We start from the raw sequence: 22,134 nt of genomic DNA, 5'->3' as shown, positions 1-22,134 counted from the left end.
AGGGCCAGGGCCTTTTCAGCTCTGGCCCCTGCCTGGTGGAATGAGCTCCCCCTGAAGATCCAGGCCCTGCGGGATCTGCTTCAATTCCGCAGGGCCTGTAAAACAGAGCTCTTTCACCAGGCTTTCAGCTGAGGCAGTGGGCATCAATTGTTATCAGCCTTCCTGCCTCATTCTATCCCAGCATTACAAGATCTGCTGGACCTGAACATATATGAACATATGACGCTGCCTTATACTGAATCAGACCTTTGGTCCATTAAAGTCAGTATTGTCTTCTCAGACTGGCAGCGGCTCTCCAGGGTCTCAAGCTGAGGTTTTTCACACCTATTTGCCTGGACCCTTGTTTTGAGATGCCAGGGATTGAACCTGGGACCTTCTGCTTCCCAAGCAGATGCTCTACCACTGAGCCACCGTCCCTCCCTAAATAGGTGTCCTGGACAATAGGTCACATCTGTGAGGCAGAATCTGCCATCTTAGTCTGTCTAATTTTATATTTTAAACTAGTCTTTTACTGTTTTTATTGTTGACTGTTTTTATGATGTAACCCGCCCTGAGCCTGTTTTACGGGAAGGGCAAGCTAAAAATCAAATCAAATAAATAAATAAATATTTTAAGGGTGGTTCCTTTTTGGGATAACTGCAAAAAAGTTTGTATGAACTTCATATACTTGAAATTAATTCATTAATTGCAGTACAATTCTCTGCTACCTTTCACAGCAATTTCCCAGTGTTTCAGCGAAGGAAAAGTATGAAAAATAGCTGTCAAAAGATTTTCTTGAAACCAAGCAAGATTGGTTGTAGCATGAGGCAGGATTCCAGTAGTAACAGCTGAAGGAAGGGTCTACTAAATGTGTTAGCATATTTTGAGGTAGAGAAGCTGTCAGGGCCCAATGTGGGTGGTACACAATGCTGGCTTTCCTGATGCATACACTGCCAGTGCTGTTGAGGAAGGGGTGTGTAGGTGGTGCAGGCAATTGAACATGGGCATTAAGAGTGCTTGCAAGCTGGAGAAGAACACACAAGCAGATAGGTGCATGCAGGTGTGGGGGTGGAAAGAGAGGACCGTGGGAATGTATGAAAAAGTTGCAGACCACCCTCTTTCCACCCCCATTTTGACTCGGCATGCGTTTCAGAGAGATTTTTCTGAAAACAAAATTACTTTAAAAGAAGAGGCAGGTTTGGGGGAGTGCCCTGGAAGTAACACCACAGGAAAAGGTGGAGTTTTGGTTCAATGTGCCTCAGAAGTGACATCACTTTGCCCTTGACCTGGAAGTGACACCACAAGAAATGACATCATTTCCTGCCTCCCGGCACCACCCCCAAATTCTCCTGGCTCCACCCCTGAATTTGAAGGAGAAGTGTAAAAATAACCGGGCCACTGGGGGGAAAGTTTGGAAAACCCTGTTGTATTACTAAACTATAATGAGCTCTGTTTCTTACGATTGTTACTGTCAATTTTTGTGAAAATGATAAAAAGTATGGTAGCCTATACATATACCTGAAGTAAAATGCTGTTGGTCTTCTTAAAAGTGAATGGGACTCTCTTTCTTTGACTCTTTCCTTCCCCCTCCCTCCCCAGAGGAAGGGAAAGAGTCCTCAGCCAATTGAGGGAAGGGAGACTTGGCTTTCTTTCTCTTCTCTGCAAAGCAGGAAATAGGAGGGACTGGGCAAAAGCCAGCTCTGATGCTAGAAACAGGAAGGAGAAACAGGACATAGGAAGCAGCAGACCTGATTGGAGCCCTGCAGGTGCCAGGCGCACCCTGCGAGCTGTATGTTTGACACCTGTGTTTTAAATTGACAATACTTCTGTAATTTTTAAAGGAATTTTAGAGCAGGGCTTTGGGAGGGACCTCAGCAAAGGCACAAACAGGTATAAGAAGAGGCCAGCATGGTTAACAAACAAAGTAATGGAAGCTGTAAAAGGTAAGAAGGACTCCTTTAAGCGGTGGAAAACCAGTCCAAGTGAGATTAATAAAAGGGAACACAGGCTGTGGCAAATCAAATGCAAGACTGTGATCAGGCAGGCAAAAAGGGACTATGAGGAGCATATTGCAAAAAACATAAAGACCAACAATAAAAATTTCTTCAAATATATTAGAAGTAGGAAACCAGCCAGGGAAGCAGTGGGGCCCTTGGATGACCATGGGGTAAAAGGATTACTGAAGGAGGATGGGGAAATGGCTGAGAAGCTGAATGCATTTTTTGCCTCCGTCTTCACCGTGGAAGATGAGAAGTGTTTGCCCGCCCCAGAACCACTAATATTGGAAGGGGTGTTGAAAGACCTGAGTCAGATTGAGGTGACAAAAGAGGAGGTCCTACAACTGATAGACAAATTAAAAACTAATAAGTCACCGGGTCCAGATGGCATACATCCGAGAGTTCTGAAAGAACTCAAAGTTGAACTTGTGGATCTTCTAACAAAAATCTGTAATCTTTCATTGAAATCTGCCTCTGTTCCTGAGGACTGGAAGGTAGCAAATGTCACCCCCATCTTTAAAAAGGGTTCCAGAGGAGATCCAGGAAATTACAGGCCAGTCAGTCTGACTTCAATACCGGGAAAGTTGGTAGAAACCATTATCAAGGACAGAATGAGTGGGCACATTGATGAACACAGGTTATTGAGGAAGACTCAGCATGGGTTCTGTAAGGGAAGATCTTGCCTCACTAACCTGTTACATTTCTTTGAGGGGGTAAACAAACTTGTGGACAAAGGAGACCCGATAGATGTTGTTTACCTTGACCTCCAGAAAGCTTTTGATAAAGTTCCTCATCAAAGGCTCCTTAGAAAGCTTGAGAGTCATGGAGTAAAAGGACAGGTCCTCTTGTGGATCAAAAACTGGCTGAGTAATAGGAAGCAGAGAGTGAGTATAAATGGGCAGTCTTCGCAGTGGAGGACGGTAAGCAGTGGGGTGCCGCAGGGCTCGGTACTGGGTCCCATGCTCTTTAACTTGTTCATAAATGATTTAGAGTTGGGAGTGAGCAGTGAAGTGGCCAAATTTGCGGATGACACTAAATTGTTCAGGGTGGTGAGAACCAGAGAGGATTGTGAGGAACTCCAAAGGGATCTGTTGAGGCTGGGTGAGTGGGCGTCAACGTGGCAGATGCGGTTCAATGTGGCCAAGTGCAAAGTAATGCACATTGGGGCCAAGAATCCCAGCTACAAATACAAGTTGATGGGGTGTGAACTGGCAGAGACTGACCAAGAGAGAGATCTTGGGGTCGTGGTAGATAACTCACTGAAAATGTCAAGACAGTGTGCGTTTGCAATAAAAAAGGCCAACGCCATGCTGGGAATTATTAGGAAGGGAATTGAAAACAAATCAGCCAGTATCATAATGCCCCTGTATAAATCGATGGTGCGGTCTCATTTGGAGTACTGTGTGCAGTTCTGGTCGCCGCACCTCAAAAAGGATATTATAGCATTGGAGAAAGTTCAGAAAAGGGCAACTAGAATGATTAAAGGGCTGGAACACCTTCCTTATGAAGAAAGGTTGAAACGCTTAGGGCTCTTTAGTTTGGAGAAACGTCGACTGAGGGGTGACATGATAGAGGTTTACAAGATAATGCATGGGATGGAGAAAGTAGAGAAAGAAGTACTTTTCTCCCTTTCTCACAATACGAGAACTCGTGGGCATTCGATGAAATTGCTGAGCAGACAGGTTAAAACCGATAAAAGGAAGTACTTCTTCACCCAAAGGGTGATTAACATGTGGAATTCACTGCCACAGGAGGTGGTGGCGGCCACAAGCATGGCCACCTTCAAGAGGGGGTTAGATAAAAATATGGAGCAGAGGTCCATCAGTGGCTATTAGCCACAGTGTGTATGTGTGTGTATATATATATATTTGACCGCTGTGTGACACAGAATGTTGGATGGGCCATTGGCCTGATCTAACATGGCTTCTCTTATGTTCTAATGCATTAAAGCCCGCCCTCTAAAGCAGCCAGTGCCTCAACACCCCACCCCAAGTTTTAAGAGGCCTGTAGGCTCCTCTAACCCAGCTCCCTGCAAGGAGGCCAGTCTTGGGAACCTACTAACAGGGCCCTTTAGAGTTTATTCCAAAGAGGGAGGCAGAGCTCTGCTACCTTCCCCCACATAATTGTCCATTGCTGCATCCTCGGAATCAACACTGCCAGCTCCACCCCCAGATCCATGTCACAACAGGTCTGATTGAGGTCACACTCAGTTTCACACAGCACAATGCAGGCCAACAACAACCACATAAAAATTGTAAAAATCAAGAGGTCACACTCCAATGCACCTCATCCAAGCCACCATCAAAGAAACGCAAACCTGTCTCTCAACAACATGCCCCTGTCCATACTTCTGAACCTACTTCAACCCTTCAGAAGAAGCCTATTACCCCATCCTTGGGTCCAAGATCCCCTCTGGTTTCTATCTCCGATGGGGAAGTAGAAGTGGGCTTAGCAGCGGGTCAAATCCCACATGTCTCTGAACCAGAGCAAATGACAATGGTTCATGCTTGCAGCCTCAGCCACCTATGCAATGGCTATTGTGCCCCATATATAATGTCCCCAGGTTACCTGGAAGAGTGGGGTCACAACTTTGCTCAGCCCAGGGATATGAATATATACCTCTGTTCTCATCGGGCTTCTTCATATCTGCTATCAGGAACAGTTTCATGAAGGCCTCACCCTGCTATACCTTCAGTGAGGGGAGAGAATTTGCTGCCATTGACTCTGACAGATCTGACATGACATCGAATCTGAGCCCAAATAAGAGGATGGGAGAGCCTTCTCCAGCCTCTCCTATGGAAGGCCAGCATATGTGTGGGGAACAGATGATCCATATGACACAGTCCTTTCAGATTGAAGTCATCACTTCTGAATGCAAACTGAAGAACAAGATTTTTAGTTGGCTCTATTTGGACTTCCCAGTATTATTGTGTTCCCAGTGTAGAAGCGTCTGGAGGATCTTACACAAAAATCTGCAGCAAAAACCTGTAACTCTTCAACCCATGTCTAGAAGAATAGACCTTTCTACAAAATCAAGAAGGAACCTTTTCATTATTTAACAACTCATGCCCCACTGACTTCATTAGTGATGGAGGAAATGCAACCCAGGGACCATCAGGCTTACCATTCTGCTCCCACAGTTAGAGAGGAATGGACACTGGGTGTCCTAAGAAAAAAATTATATTCTTCCTTTGTGTTGGCATTCAGGATCTCCAATTATGAAACCATCATAGTTGGCTACCAGCTTTTCCTATGAGAGAGAATCTTGTTCTTCCTGGAGCTTCTGCCTGAGGACAAGCAGCCCCTTGTGAAGGTTCTGCATGCCAGGGCCATCAAACTCTTGAAGCAACAGATTAAGTTGCAGCCAACCTAGGTCAATGCACCAGCTGTCCCCTTCAAGAGGGGCAGTCCCATCTCAAAACTCCTCTATCTGACTTGTTCCTGCTCCTGTTAATTTTGGTGACAGGCTAACTCAGTTTAATGCTGCCTCAGAGGCTATCACTTCTGATTAGTGGGTTTTATCTGTAGTCAGATTAGGTTATAGATTAGAGTTTGTCAATTCCTCCATGTTCTTTACGACTGGGAGTCAGGCAGCACCAGACCTGTCACAGGGGTTAAGTGCTCTAATTGAAAAGGGTATGATTGAGGAAGCGTCAGAGTCCAAGACACCTGAGGATTTTTCTCTCGCATGTTCCTGGTCTATAGAAAGGTTGAAGGCACTCAGAAGTTTGAATGGTTTTCTCCATGTTTCCAAGTTCCACATGGTTTCTATTTCTTCATTCTTGCAATTGTTTAAGTTTAACTGTTGGTTTATTGTTATTGATTTAAAGCATGCTTACTTTCACATTTCTGTCCATCCTCAACAAATTCCTATGTTTTTCTTGTGAGATGCATGTGTTTCAGTTCACTGTTTTGCCTTTTGGTCTGTCCACAGCACCCAGGGTATTTTTAAAGTGTTTAGCCCCAGTGGTTGCCTACTTTTGTTTGCAAGGTTGCCATATATTCCCTTATTTAGATGACTGGCTCTTGCTGGTAGATTCCAGAGACCAGTTATTGAGGCATTGTTCCCTAGTTTTGCAGACCTGCCTGAGACTGGGAATCCTGGTGAATTGGGAGAAGTTCAGTTGAATCCCATCCCAAAGGGTACAATTTATAGCGGCCTTGTTGGATTCTGTAGCAGGAAGAAATTTCTTGACCCCTGACAGAAAACAATCCACTTCTGTTTTAGCTAGGCAAATAAGATCAAACTAATTCCAATCAGTTCAGAAAATCTTTCTCCTTCTGGGCTATATGGCTTCTACAGTGGCAGTTCTACCCCTTGCCAGGCTACGTATGCAGCCGCTACAGCTCTGGTTTCTGTTCCAATATAGAGCAGACCTACATCCCCAGTGGCATAGTTTTTCTATTCCCAGGCAGGTTGTCAATTCCCTGTCATGGTGGCTTTCTCATGACAGCTTATCTCAGGGCATATCCTTTGGAGTTCCTGAGCATGAAGTCATCCTTACCACAGACACTTCACTCTTGGGTTGGAGGCCCTCTCTGAGGGGCTCTCTGCACAGGGTATATGGTAAAAAGGATGAGAAGCAACCAGGGTACATGGTCAAAGGATGAGAAGAATATTAATCTGCTAGAGTTGTGGGCAGTTTGTAATGCCCCAAACTGTTTCTCTCATATCCTTTGGAATCAGTCCATATTGCTCCAAAAGGACAATACTGTTACAGTGTTTTATTTTAAAAAGCAAGGGCCTATGCTAAGAAGCTACGCTGACCTGGTTAATGGTCTTGAAGCTCAGTGCTTACATTCAAGCCATCCATATTTCTGGAAACTTAAACACAGAGGCTGACAGATTGAGCAGAGCAGGGAATGCTATCTCACAAATGGTCAATAAAGACTGTGTATCTGGAACTGATCTCCATCCTCTGGGGGGTCCCAGAGGTTGATTTCTTTGCGATGAAAGAAAAGAAGATTCTGTTCTCAAGCAGGGAGGGGCATAGGTTCCCTAGGGGGATGCATTCAAGATTAGTTTAGAGGGCGTTATTTTCTGTGTGTTCCCCCTCCCATTTCTTCTCCTTATCAGGATGATAGAGAAGGCCAGGAGAGAAAGATTGAATATGATTTTGGTGGCTCCATTTTGGCCTTGTCAAATCTGGTTCTTGATCCTTATGGAGATTTCCCAGGAACAGTACTTCCTCTTGCCCAAACAGTCAGACTTATTCACTGTCAACCAAGTGTTCCACCGCAATCTAAATAATCTCAACCTGATGGCTTGGAGGCCTGGGACGGAGACATAATATTCTCCAAGGAAGTTAATTATGTACTCCTGCATTCACATAAACCCAGTACTAGAAAGTCCTATTTCTATAAATGGAGGCAGTTTTCTCTGTGGTGTGAAGTGTCTCCAGGTATTGCTGTATTGCAAGTCTTATTTGAATATTTAATGCACATGAGAAATAAAGGGTTAGTCTTTTTGTCTTTAATGGTCCACCTGGCAGCCGACTCTTGTTGAAGTGGGGGGGGGGGGGGGGAGTCAGTTTTCTCCCATCACTTGTCCAAGAGATTTCTTAAGTAATTATATCATTTTTACCCACCTTGGGACACATTGGTTTCCCAGTGATCTCTTTCACTTGTTTTAACAAAACTGATGTGTAAGCCCTTTGGACCCCTTATGACATGTTCCTTGGCTAAATTCTCTATGAAAGTCTGTTTTTAGTGGCTTTACATCAGTTTAGGGGAGAGTAAGAGAGTTAGCAACTCTTCAGGTGGAACTTCTGTTTTTGAAGATTTTTCCCTAGAGTGTAGTCCTTCAACCTTTTCTTAGGTTTCTCTCTAAAGTAGTTCCCAGATTTCATTATACCAGATATTATTTTACCCATCTTTCCTACACTAAGCTCCAGAAAGGAGTGATTTTTGCACTCATAACATGTTAGAAGGGCTTTATTATTTTATCATAAAAGAACCTTGGAGTGCCACAGGGATAGAGCATTGTTTATGTGTTTTGCTGGGTCTAATAAAGGAAGGAGAGCCTCCTCTAGAACTTTGTCCCAGTGGATTGTCTCTACCATTAGAGAATGCTATGTTTTAGCTAGATTGTCGTGCCCGCTAAACTCTACTAGAGCTATAGCTTTTGCAGTCGTCTTTGATGGAGCACTGTTGACGAAGATATTCCGAGCTGCTACATGGTCGTCAGCAAACACCTCTGTACACTGCTACGCACTGGATCTGCAGGCAAGACAAAAAGCTCAAGTGGGAAAGGCAGTACTACAATTGCTGTGTTCAATTGAGAGCATGCCCCACCACCTGGTGCATAGCTTGCTAGAATCCCCATGTGGAACTGCACAGAAGATCAGTGATGCAAACGAAGTTGCACTTACCTATATCTGTTGTTTCTTGATTATCCTTTGTGTAGGCACATATACCCTCCCTCCTGCTTTCACTTTGGCAGCACTAGAGGTACTTAGGGTGTGGGCACTGCTACATGGGACCACATAGTCCCTGGGTGGGAACAAGTTTCTGGCTCTGGAGTGCAGTGCTCCCTGGAGGCTTTTAGCTGTAAAAACCTCCAGTGGCAGGCCTGCTCATGCGCAGTTTCAATGTGTGCTTGCACAGAAGACACTCAATGAACAACAGTTACAAATAAGAGCAACTTTGTTTTCCTTTTACCTCCAAGTTACCTAAAAGGTAGAACAGCAAAGCTGGTCAGTGATATTTTAAAAATCTCCTTAGTCACAACATGGTTTTCTCATGCTTTACCTGTTTCTGCTCTGGTATAAAAAGGCTGGTACCTCTGCTGCATACGTTTAAACATAATCCTATGTGTTTGTATGTACTGAAAGGTAATTCCTAGTGTTTTGAGTAGGACTTACTCCAGTGTAAAAAAGCATATGATTGCGCCTGCTGGGTTGGATCCTGTGACTCTGTTCCACTAAAATGCCTTTCCTACTGGAGGAAAGCTCTGGCAAGTAAGTGGAATAGATAAAACCCTTTGTGTTTAAAGTAAGTATTTATGTTCTGTTTAGTAGCATAGTTGTCAGTCTTCTTTTTGTTTCTCTTTCAAAAGTCAGGACAATCATCAACTGTGATAGAGAACATCCATACAATTATTGCAGCAGCTGCTGTGAAATTCAGTTCAGACCAGCTCAATCATCTCTTTGTCCTTATTCAGAAGGTGAGGCTTGTACTGGCCCAAATTTGCAACTACAATTTAAAAAACGGAAATGCATTTTTGAAGTCTGATGGTTCTGAAAATTATGTCTGGCCTGGTCCATTTTCAAATTTAGGATCACATACCATTCCAAACAACTTACAATTAAATCAGTTCACTGCTTAGTTGGGAAGCACAGGTGAGAACACTAGACAAATTGGAGAGAAACCAAACCGTTTAGTGGTGGTTATATCGAGTGGAAGTGTATCTGTTTTTTGGTAAAAGATTGTTGGTGATCATACTTGACTATCAATTTATGTTAAGATTTCAATTGATATTTGCTGCCAGATGTTCATCTAGGCTCCAAGTAGCGGAGATTTGCAGCTCACATTAGGCTACACATTGTTATATCGATTTATTTGAACTGAACTTTTAACTATATCAGGATTTCATATGTCATAAACTCAAGTAAGGTCTTATAATTGTCTTTAATTCAGGATTTCAGAATTAGATGTGAATCTTACTGATGGAATGAAATCTTACTGTACATTTATTTTTATTTTTTTTTATTCAAATCTGCACTCTGATTTCAATTATGCTTATGTAAAATTGCTATAACAGGCAAAGTAAATGAAGTATTTTGATGATGATTTCATAATTATTGGTATTTTTTTTCCCTATAGAGTTGGGAATCTGAGAGTGATAGAGTGAGACAGAAGCTGTTGAGCTTGATAGGACGTATTGGCCGGGAAGCACGTGTAGAGGCAACCACTGGAAAGGCATGAGTAATATATTTCATTATTAAGAGAACAGATGCCATTTTCTTCAATGCATGATGGTAATTGAGTCTCTCTTTGTGTGTGTGTGTGTGTTTCTAGGTTCTTGAGGTTCTATGGGACTTAGCTCATCTTCCAACATTACCTAGCAGTTTAATTCAACAGGCCTTGGAAGAACATTTGACTATCCTTAGTGATGCATATGCAGTGAAAGAGGCAATAAAAAGAAGCTACATCATCAAGTGTATAGAAGACATTAAGAGGGTTGGTTTGTCTTCAGAATATGTATTTTTTCTCAAATAATGCATTTTCATGGCTGAATAGTCACTATTTGATCATAGACCCCTCAGACTATTTTTGGTTTTAAATACAACTGGGGATAAGGCATTATATAAGTGTGAGAAATTTTGGTTAAGGGTTGTGACATGGTGGGGTGGGGTTTCCAGTTTTCTGATAGAAGTAGAGGCCCACTTAGCTACTTTTTCTTCCATTAGGAATAAAATTACAGTATAGATACCTGTCTCCCCCCCCAAAAAAAAAAATACTTGTGACTAGCTGTATAAAGGTAGGAATTTCTGTCGACAATATAGGCAATAAATTAATCCAAATGACACTAATTCAGAGTTAGTGTTTCTGCACTGCTTTCTCAATAGCAGCCCAGGAGAAGGCACAGAGTGGAAATGAGTTTAATCCTTTTTCTCTCAGCTCTAAGTTAAATTCGCCCCGATGAGAACTTTTTAAAATAAATAGATTGCAAGTTTGTCAGATAATGAGTACTACCTTAAATTCATCTTTTTAAAAAAATTAGAAGTAGCACAGAATTTTTCCGTGTTCTTTTCCATTGCTTTCTTCCAGTTTAATTAATTTTCCAAGCAGAAAGGAGGAAAGACAATAAATAGGAAAGGGGAAAGAAAAGGAAGTGAGAAGACCTAGCTCATATGAATGTTGTACAGAGAACTGTCACTAGTAGTAACAGTATAAATATAATTGTGACCATCATTGCTACCTTCCCCAAAATTGATCATTTCTTTGGCTGAAATTACTAGTTTTGAATGCTGTCTCCTAAGTGTTCTTTTTATTTCTTAACTGAGATATATGCTTGACTAGTTTTTACTTGTCTTACTAGTCATCCCAGCATAATAATCCTCAGTTTGTATGGGTCGTACCAGCTTTACGTCAGCTCCATGAAATCACGCGTTCTTTTATTAAGCAAACCTACCAAAAACAAGATAAGGTAAGAGCATTGTTGTGGCATTTTTGTATGACCTGTAGAGGTGATGAAGGAGTCAAAATGGAAACATGGGGAATACTGCATGGTTATATGTTAGTGATGATTATTCAATCTTCAAGTGAAATGAGAAGATTTTAATGTCAACTTTCTGTCATTTTAAACTTTGTAGTATAAAGTGATTTGTCTAAGTTCGGTAGCGATATTAACTGAAGTGAAAGTATTGAATTTTTATTTGAAGACCTTGGCACTTTGTGATGGAAGTCTGGTGAGACAGTAGTGAATGGGAGAATGAAGACAGCAGAAGAAAAAAAAATAGGCCCTCATTGACTTTATGTGCAGGAGATGAAAAAGGAATACTTTCATGCAGACATTGATCTCCTAAACTGTATGTCTCTGTTTAATACATCTTTTCTATTTTTGCCAAGAGCATTATTCAGGATCTGAAGAAAAATTTTGAGATAGTGAAATTGGTGACAGGAAGTTTAATAGCATGTCACCGTTTGGCTGCATCAGTGGCAGGTCCTGGGGGCCTGACTGGAGTAACATTAGTAGATGGACGATATACATATCGGGAGGTAAGTAATAATGTGCTATTAAAATCAGAACAGTTTACATAGAAGTTAATTGGTTGGATCTCATGGAGGATTTCTGCCAATCATGCCTCCCTATAGCAAATCTCTGATGCCCCACTCATGCTGTCCCTAGGAGTCCCCTGTTCCCTAGGAGCAACATTTCAGATCCCATTTTATACTACAGCCGGGGTGAGGGGAGGCAAGGAAGTTATGTTCTGGCCATGAAAATACCCTTCATCCACAGAAATTACCAGTAGATCCAAGCCAGTGTATTCACAGATGGTGTTAGCCTAATTCATAGAAAGAAAATTATTTTATAAATTTTAAAGCCCCTCTTGAGAGAGGGACTATTAAAATCAATTTCTTTCAATCTCTTCTCAGTACTTAGAAGCACACTTGAAATTTCTGGCATTTTTCCTTCAAGAAGCTACCCTCTACTTGGGATGGAATCGTGCTCGGGAAATCTGGGAATGCCTAGTGACTGGCCAGGATGTTTGTGAATTAGATCGAGAGGTGAGATCCTTGCAAACAGAATGGGAAATAAATTTCCCATGTAAGTTATTAGTGAATTAGTCTTGTTATATAGCACCAATGTACTTTTAATAATGTTTCCAGAAATGCATCCTGATTTAGCACAATAATAATGCTTCCTGTGTCCAGATTCACTCAAGCTTTCTTTACCACAAGGAAGGTATTCCTCAATCTGCCATTTTGACTTATTGTTAAATATCTTAAATTGATTGTGTGTAGAGTCAGTCTAACAGGTTTGAAGTGATGAAATGGATGAAGCAGAAGCCAGAATTAAGATTGCCAGGAAAAACATCAACAACCTCAGATATGCAGATGACACCACTCTAATGGCAGAAAGTGAGGAGGACCTAAAGAACCTCTTGTTGAGGGTGAAAGAGGAGAGCACAAAAGTAGGCTTGAAACTCAACATCAAAAAAACTAAGATCATGGCATCTGGCCCCATCACACCTTGGCAAATAGAAGGGGAAGACATGGAAGTAGTGAAAGACTTCACATTCCTGGAATCCAAGATAACTGCAGATGGTGACTGTAGCCATGAAATTAAAAGACGTTTGCTCCTTGGGAGGACAGCTATGGCAAACCTGAGCAGTATAATAAAAAGTAGAGACATCACCCTGCCAACAAAAGTCCGTATAGTCAAAGCAATGGTATTCCCAGTAGTAATATATGGCTGTGAGAGCTGGACCATAAGAAAGGCCGAGCACAGAAGAATAGATGCTTTTGAGCTGTGGTGCTGGAGAAGAATCTTGAGAATCCCTTGGACTGCAAGAAGATCAAATCAGTCAATCCTAAGGGAAATCAACCCAGACTGTTCCCTGGAAGGTCAGATGCTGAAGCTGAGGCTCAAATACTTTGGCCACCAAATGAGAAGGGAGCACTCACTGGAGAAGATCCTGATACTGGGAAAGAGAGAAGGCAAAAGAAGAAGGGGACAGCAAAAGATGAGATGGCTGGACAGCGTTACTGATGTAACAAACACAAATTTGAGCAGACCAGAGGATGGTGGAAGACAGGAGGGCCTGGCGTGACTTTGTCCACGGGGTCGGAAAGAGTCGGACTCAACTCTGCGAATGAACAACAACAAGAACAAAAGTCAGTCAGGGGTTGAAATCTGGACTCATTAGTAAAACAAATTGTGCAAGTAAACTTGTAGCTAAATGGAGACATTTAGGTTCATCCGTTACTGCTGTGATCATTGATTGTGGTATGAATAATTACCTGAACTCTGACAGTTGTACTCAGGGCTTTTTTTGTAGCAGAAACTCTTTCGCATATTAGGCCACATCCCCATGATGTGGCCAATTCTTCAAGAGCTTACAGGGCTTTTAGTACAGGGCCTACTATAAGCTCCAGGAGGATTGGCTACATCCAAGGGTGCGTGGCCTAATATGCAAAGGAGTTCCTGCTACAAAAAAAGCCCTGGTTGTACTGATATATATTTCCTTGAATCATTAGCATTTGCAAAAGCATTGTTAGTATATATAATGGTGAGGACTAGGGATCAGCATGAACTGATCTACAAATCACGATCCATGCATGAATTGGGCTGATTCATGGTTCATTTCAAACCTGTTAGTTTTCTCACACCATGCCCAAACTGGAAAACGAACCACCTTTTTTCCTTGGTGATTCATTTGGTTCATTTTCCCAGACAGCCTGGTACTGATTCAGTCAATTCCTAGGCAGTGCTGGGGATGGACTTCTGGGAGTCCTATTAACACCCATAGCAATTGTCCATAGCTTGATTAGCCGCTCTGGGAGCCAATCACAGAGCTCCCATTCTGCTTTATGAGAACAGATGCCTTCACTGCTTTCACTTTGCTGCATGAAGAGAGAAGAGTTAGTTGTCGTGAGAGTTGAAGCTGAGCTTTCCTGGGGGCACCTGCTCTTAGGGACTATAAATTGGACATTGCAAATTCAATCTTCACCAGACTTGGAGAGTAAGTGGAAGAGAGCCTGCTGAAGACTCCCAGTAAGTTTTACATCTCCTGAATCAATGAACCGATTTGGGCAACCATACAAATCAGAAAACAAAGCACCAGTTCAGGCAATCAAATAAACCACGGACCAACACAAACCACCATTTTCCCATTGTGCCCTTTTCTAGTGACAAAATGAGAACCATGCACATCATTCTGAACTTTTAGAGGAAAGGTGGGGTAAAAATGTATTGAATAAATCTACAGTGCATCAGTTATTTTAGCATAGTGTGTAAAGCTCTATATAAAACTACAGAATGTGGACCAACCACCATATTTCATTCACAGATGTGTTTTGAATGGTTTACTAAAGGACAGCATGATCTTGAGAGTGATGTGCAGCAACAGCTTTTTAAAGAAAAAATTCTTAAACTGGAGTCCTATGAAATTACTATGAATGGTATGTAAATATTTTTGTTCTCCCCAAAAGAAAAACAATGTGTTTGTTAGTTATTTTGAAATAAAATTGGCATAGTTTTTCAATACTATCTGTTTCAGAGGCTGATGAGTTCCCACTTACCATTGGCCTGAAAGGATTGGTTTTATAAATCATATTTTGATGTTTTATGTTAAATAAAAAATAGCAAATTTCCTTCAATTTTTTAATTTTTAAAACAGGTTTTGGTTTGTTTAAGACCTTTTTTGAAAACGTGAACCTCTGTGATCACCGATTGAAACGACAAGGAACCCAACTGGTAAGCAGTTTTCCTTTGCTCCAGCTTGTAGCTCATAGTTCAGCTGACACATTTGTTTGATTTAACTAGTTTGGGTTACAGTACTAATGGTGGAGGCTGGCAGTAATTAGATGCTGGATCTCTTAGATGAATTTGTTCTAGGACTACATGGGTTTGGAGGTTAGCCCAAATTTTGAGGACACTTGGTCATACCATTCCAACTGTTAAATTAGCATTTTTCCCCTGCGGTTAAATATTTTATTGCATTTTTAAAAAAAGGTTGGGATTGGGATGAGGGACGGGGATAAGGACGAAAGGGAAAGGGTATGCTGTTACATATCTCCCTTGTACATTATAATATAAAACAAGAGAGTCCAGTAGACATGTAAAAAATATACAGTACCTTATGGTCTAACAGCAATACTTAACTGGATTGGATAAAAATATCTTCTTTCTTCTTGGGTTACCTAGAAAAAACAGAATTATGTCAAAGTATCAAACCATGTGTAAAAAGGATTCCTGAGTTTTTTTGTATATTGCGTAGTCCTGCCTTTCAATAAAGATGAAAGTGAATCTGATTCTGCTGTTTCTAATATTTTCTCAATTAGTTCTTGCTTTTTAGTCTTTTTTGATGTTTCCAGGTTTGAGCAATTAAAATCCTTACTGCTGTGATGATATGTGCCATCAAATGACAAATTTAGCAATTAACTTTTATTTATTGATTGATTTGATTTGATTTTTAGCCGACCCTTCCCATAGGACAGGCTCAGGGCGGGTTACATCATAAAAACAATCAACAATAAAAACCATTAAAGACTAATTTAAAATATAGAAAATCTAAAACTACAAAGTGACAATAGACTAAAATAGCAGGTTCTGCCTCACAGACGTGTCCTATTGTCCAGGTCCAGTAGATCTTATAGCACAGGGATTGAATGAAGGGAGAGGCAGGTAACAAGTGACATCCACTACCTCAGCTGAAAGCCTGGCAAAAGATCTCTGTTTTACAGGCCCTGTGGAATTGGAGCAGATCCCACAGGGCCTGGATCTCCAGGGGGGAGTTTATTCCACCAGGCAGGGGCCAGGATTGAAAAGGCCCTGGCCCTCATCGATGGATGTCTCTGGGGCCAGGCATTACTAAAAGTTGTTGGGTGGCTCATTGTAAAGACCTCCGGGGCTCATACAGGGAGAGGTGGTCCCAAAGGTATGCTTGCCTCTGGCTGTATAGTGCTTTAAAGGTAAGTACTAACACCTTGAACCAGATCCAGTACTCAATAGGTAGCCAGTGCAGTTCACACAGCACAGGATGAATCTATGCCCATACAGGTGACAATGTTAGCATCCATGCAGCAGCGTTCTGCACCAGCTGGAGTTTCCAGAGGAGGGCCAAGGGCAGCCCCATGTAGAGAGAGTTACAATACTCTAGCCTGGAAGTGACCATCGCATGGGTCACTGTGGCCAGGTCGTGGGGGGCGAGATATGGGACCAACCTGCCTCAGATGGAAAAAGGCCAATCTGGCAGTGGTGGTAACCTGGGTCTCCATAGTCAGAGAGGCATCCAGGAATACCCCCAAGCTCTTAACCCTCAATGTGGGCTTCAATGGAGACCCATCAAAGGATGTGGGAGCCTGATCTCTGATCCCAGCCCCCTGTAACCTAGGCACAGGACCTCTGTCTTTGATGGATTCAATTTCAGCTGACTCTGTCGCAACCAATCAGCCACATCTTGCAATGCCCTACCCAGTTCCTCCAGAGTGATCATCCATCAGCAGATAGAGCTGGGTGTCATCTGCATATTGATGACACCCCAGCCCATACCTCCAGAAAATAATCTGGGGAAGGGGGCAATTTATTGTCTTCTTCAGCTTAGTGTTTGTATATTTAGTGCATAAAAGTCAAATGATATTAAACTAGTTTGATGTAATAAAATAATTAAATATGAACCATTGAGATATGGTAGATAGTGCTGGACTTGGACAGAGACGCCTAGCTAAACCATACTGTTCATTGGGTGACTCTAGATTAGTCATAGTCTCTTTGGTGTCAAAGATTGTTAAAGTAAAATGTACATTCAAAGTAAAATGAGATCCAAATAAATTTTTTAAAAGGAACTGAGCAGCTGCTAATTAAGGTGATCTGCTAATGTGACTTACAGCCATAATTATGCGTTTGGTTTTGCTGAACAAAACCATTTTTAAGCTGAAAGTTATGGGTGCTTTTTAAACTGTTTTAGTTTTGACTATCTAACTTCTGTAAACTACATTAAGAATTTAGTTTAAATGAAGAATCTACCAGAAATCCTTGTTCTCATCAGCAAAATATACAGTTTGACAAGTGGGAAGTCTTTTTGCCCATCTGATTGTAGTAGTTAGCTTGGTCTTAGGAGATAATATTTCTGCAATCCCTTGCAGAGTTACTCCAGGCCACAGCTTGAGACTGAACTAACTCTTCATAGGATTCTTGTTCTTGTTTGGCCAATATGGATGGATTACATGATGGGTGAATCTTGCTAACTGGTAGGTTGGAGAATTTTGCCCAAACTCCCGTGTGGTAACTGTCATGAAGGAGGAAGAAGACCCAAATCCAAATAGTTTATTTTGGTACGTAACCAGCACAAAATAATTAAAACACAGGTGAATACCATACACTGGATACACAGTCATTGATAAGAAAAACGATTAAATGAAACTTTACAAATATAGCATTCAAGAAAGAAAAAAACTTTTGTTTTTTAAAAATTGGACTCAAAGGTCTCTATCACTTCTTTACATAATCTTTGTGAATTTTGGAAGCTGTGACCTCAAATTTGGCAAAAGTGAACAGAACCTTGGGATTAGAATCAGACAAAAGCATATTACTTAATTCCAAATCCAGGTGACCCAGAGATCTCTCCAATAGGGGTTGGATGTAAACACATATTAGGAAGATCAGAAATGTATGCTTGATATTTTTTATTAGTGTGTGCCATAATGACCTGACACATTGCACTGAGTCTTAACCACCTCTAGGCTTAATATGGAATCCACTCTCACTCCAGAGAGGTATAGGTTTGTATCTGGTCACTGTGTTCAACCAAATTTAAACGCTTGGGACTCTTTAGCTTGGAGAAACGTCGACTGCGGGGTGACATGATAGAGGTTTACAAGATAATGCATGGGATGGAGAAAGTAGAGAAAGAAGTACTTTTCTCCCTTTCTCACAATACAAGAATTCGTGGGCATTCGATGAAATTGCTGAGCAGACAGGTTAAAACGGATAAAAGGAAGTACTTCTTCACCCAAAGGGTGATTAACATGTGGAATTCACTGCCACAGGAGGTGGTGGCGGCCACAAGTATAGCCACCTTCAAGAAGGGTTTAGATAAATATATGGAGCACAGGTCCATCAGTGGCTATTAGCCACAGTCTATGTGTGTATATAAAATTTTTTGCCACTGTGTGACACAGAGTGTTGGACTTGATGGGCCGTTGGCCTGATCCAACATGGCTTCTCTTATGTTCTTATGTTCTTAAAGTCTTGTGCTGAAAGAGCCTCTTCCCTCAGTGGAAGGCTTCAGTGGTAGGAGATATAACTAGGGTTACTGAAAGGTTTGCAGAACACTGTCCTGCCCTTTCAGTAGAGGCTTACTGTGTGGTGATGGGAAGCTAAAGCTTTGAACATTCCATTGAGCCCCTATTAAAGGAGCCAAACATTTTTTCTCCTGGCTGTTGACAGTTCTAGATACAAGCCAGCATAATGGAAATAGATGGCAGAGCAAGAGCCTTAGACAAAGGTTGAGAATAGTCTCTGCCTAGAATGAGACTGTCAGCCAAATCAAACTTTCTCCTACTTCAGTAGAACAAAGTTTGAGTCCAGTGGTACCTTGAAGACCAACGAAGTTTAATTCTGGGTATAACCTTTCGTGTAAATGTACCCGAGCTTTGTTGGTTTTCAAGGTGCCACTGGACTCAAACGTTGTTCTGTTGCTTCAGACCAATATGTCTACCCACCTGAATCTATCCTACAATAGTTATGCTAGTTATCTATTTGCTTCCATTCACAATTCAGAGTGCTGGTTATTACTTTTAAAGACCTTTGGGATCCTCATTCTCATTGGGACTTCATTGGGGGCATTTTCTGTAAAGGAGCCTGACACAAGGTAATGACATGCCCAAAAGAGTTTGTTTATTATTTATTTATTACATCATACTTATATCCTGCCCTTTCTGCAAGCGGCTAACAATCCAAAATGGCATCTAAAAAATAAGTACAACAATTAAAGCCTTAAAAACATAAAAACATCATGGTGCTATACATCAGAATAGTACAGACAATTTTCTAAAAATTCCCTTCAGTTTTTTACAATAACTGTTGGTGTTCCACAGTAGTCACATCCAGGCAGGTCAGCAGCCCTCTCCCATCTTTAGATGTTTTATGAGCAATTCAGTTTTACAGGCCCTATGGAATTGGGAGAGATCCCACAGGGCCCTAGTGGCCTCCAGGAGGGTGGTCCATAATATCAGCGCTGCCACACAGAAGGCCCTGGCGGAACTCAGCCTGGCCTCCCTTGGCCCAGGGATTGAAAGGAGATTCTGAGTCCCCAAGCTCAGTACTTTCTGGGGAATATGTGGGGAAAAGCGGTCCTGCAGATAGAAAGGTCCCAGGCCATATAGGGCTTTAAAGGTCAACACCAGCACCTTGAAACAGATTTGGAACACAACAGGCAGCCAGTGCAGTGCTTCTAGCACAGGTTGAATGTGCTCCGATCATGGGAGCCCCATTAGCAATCTAGCCGCAGCATTCTGCACCAGCTGCAACTTTCGGATCTGAGTCAAGAGCAGCCTTATGTAGAGAGCATTAGAGTAGTCTGTTCTTCAGGTGACCATGGCATGGATCACCATTGCTAAGTCACTGCGGTCAAGTAGGGGACCAACTACCATATCCACCGAAGATGAAAAAAGGTAGATTTGGCAGTGGCTGCTACTTGGGCCTCCATAGTTAAAGAGAGCTCCTTTGGCACTGGTATCAGTGGCACCCCATCAAAAGCTGGCAGGGAGATCTCCCTTCCCAAGCCGCTGTGACTTAGGTAGAGAACCTCCATTTTCATCGGATTCAACTTCAGTCACCTATGCTTTCTGCTTTTTGTAAGGTATACAAGACTGTTCTTTCTGAGGTTTTTTGTGGAATGTAAAACCATCACTGGGGTAAATTTTTCTGTAGCTCAATTTTAATGTATGTTTTATGTGGCAATATTTGGACATTATTTTTCTTTTGCAACATGATGCCTAATTAAGTTGCCTTGGGTCTGAAGAGAAAGGTGGGATGTAAATATTTTAAATAAGCATACTTGAAGGAAGAGGGTAATCCCAACAGTAAACCTAGTAATTGTCAGGGAGAGAAAATAACTGGCTCCAAAACCAAACCGTTTTAATGATATATATTGTATTTTATTGTCTTGCTAATCCTTTTTTCCTTCTTTATATACAGCATGTAGAAAAACTGGAATTAATTGGAATGGATTTTATTTGGAAAATTGCAATGGAGTCACCTGATGAAGAAATAGCTAATGAAGCAATTCAGCTGATAATAAACTACAGTTATATTAATCTAAATCCTAGACTGAAAAAAGTAAGAGCCCTGAATAGTTTACAGCTATGCCAATGCTAGAAAATGAGATGAAGTAGAAAAACTGTAACAACCAGTTTACTGTCTCTCCCTCAATCCCACTCATGCTTAAATTTATTAGTTGATGTTATTAGGCATGTTAATTGAGAATGATTTTATAATACTATCTACTGTTATCTTTTCAGGATTCCGTATCACTACATAAGAAATTTATTGCTGATTGTTACACAAGATTAGAAGTAAGAAGGAACCTTATTTCTGAAATATTTTCCTCATTTTTTAAAAAAAGATATAATTGTCAGTGAACTTCCAAAGGGTTCAGTTTGTGTTCCATAAAAGCCACCTGCTTGAATGAAATATATTAATGTGATGAAAATCTATAAAAGCTAGCTAGATATTAAACTATGCCTGTCTCTTGTAACTGAGGACTGTGTTTATTAAGCAAACACTAGTGCCAGCCTGGTGGAACACTCTCCCCAGAGAGATCCAGACCCTGTGAGACTTAATACCATTTTGCAGGGCCTGCAAAGCAGAGATGTTCTGCCAGGCCTGTGGTTGAGGTGGTAGAGATCTAATAATATTGGCCTCCCCCAGTACACTTTCCATCTTATACAGTATTTTATTGTGGTGGTGTAACCCACCCTGAGCCTTGCATTTCAGGGGAGGACAATCTAAAAATAAATAAGTAATATCAAGTCTAGATAGCGCTATACAGCTTGTTGTATATTCTCACATAACTTATCCACCCAGATAGTTGCCAGTTTCCTCCAAAAAATAGCATGAGATCTTTTTTTCATTGTAGGCAGCCAGTTCAGCTCTTGGTGGCCCAACACTGACACATGCTGTTACCAGAGCTACCAAAATGTTAACAGCAACTGCAATGCCTACTGTGGCAACATCTGTCCAGTCTCCCTACAGGTAAGCTTACATTTAAGCTTGGGTTCACTGCACTACCATGTGAGTAGTAGAAATGTTTAGCAAGTTGTAGTGCAGTCAGAAGCAAGGTAAGTAAGAAACTGAAAAGTTTCACTTGCCCTGATGTACAAATGAGTACAAAAGTCATTGGTATTTCCAAATTGCCCTAATGGACCATGCCACCATTCTCCCCTTCACCACTGGGCACACTGGTGTTCTAATCAGACTGGAGAACTGTAATAATTTGCAATACTGGCTTGTTCTTATTCTTGACTGTTATGACCCTTTACCAGACAACTTTTGAATTGTAGAATGCAGTTTTATGCATAGTGCATGTGTCATTTTTACACCTTTTATTCTAGAGGAATGAGTCCCAGTTTCCAAAAATTAAGGCAGCGCTGGAATAAGGCTACTGTTTTAACCTCTCAGTGACTCAGTTTGCTGGGCAAAACTGGAGTAAAACTGCATTAAAGGAATTTTGCTGAAAATGAAGCTTCTTTGTAACTTTTTGCAACATACAGAATAGTTCAGTGATGTTTTATTAGATGCTGTCTTTGTTTTACTCCCCGTACTTCCTTTCATTGGCTCAAATGGATCAGTGGGGGTGGATGTGTTGTATGATGTGTTGTCTATTTGATACAAGGTACCAAAGAAAAGAAGAAAAGAGATTAGCTGCAGTGCTCTGTATATATTACATTTTCCATAATATATAGAATACTGTGGTAGAAAAAAAGA

The 22,134-nt window shown here is 41.4% G+C and overlaps 1 protein-coding gene across 1 annotated transcript in view; it reads left to right on the top strand.

The window, feature by feature from the left end:
- The window catches only part of USP24 (ubiquitin specific peptidase 24), a 162,770-nt gene that overhangs the window by 56,225 nt on the left and 84,411 nt on the right, over window positions 1–22,134 (top strand). Inside the window, exons 13-23 of the mRNA XM_060231879.1 lie at window positions 9,034–9,141; window positions 9,801–9,896; window positions 9,996–10,157; window positions 11,020–11,127; window positions 11,550–11,699; window positions 12,078–12,209; window positions 14,495–14,606; window positions 14,825–14,901; window positions 20,347–20,487; window positions 20,670–20,723; window positions 21,287–21,402. Of these exons, the coding sequence (XP_060087862.1) occupies window positions 9,034–9,141; window positions 9,801–9,896; window positions 9,996–10,157; window positions 11,020–11,127; window positions 11,550–11,699; window positions 12,078–12,209; window positions 14,495–14,606; window positions 14,825–14,901; window positions 20,347–20,487; window positions 20,670–20,723; window positions 21,287–21,402 (1,256 nt within the window). The remainder of the gene's footprint in view (window positions 1–9,033; window positions 9,142–9,800; window positions 9,897–9,995; window positions 10,158–11,019; window positions 11,128–11,549; window positions 11,700–12,077; window positions 12,210–14,494; window positions 14,607–14,824; window positions 14,902–20,346; window positions 20,488–20,669; window positions 20,724–21,286; window positions 21,403–22,134) is intronic.

The sequence above is a fragment of the Heteronotia binoei genome, chromosome 2 (assembly GCF_032191835.1).
Source record: "Heteronotia binoei isolate CCM8104 ecotype False Entrance Well chromosome 2, APGP_CSIRO_Hbin_v1, whole genome shotgun sequence".
NCBI classification, from domain to species: Eukaryota; Metazoa; Chordata; class Lepidosauria; order Squamata; family Gekkonidae; genus Heteronotia; species Heteronotia binoei.
Note: the sequence above shows the minus strand (reverse complement) of the source record. Positions and strands in the feature narration are given on the sequence as shown.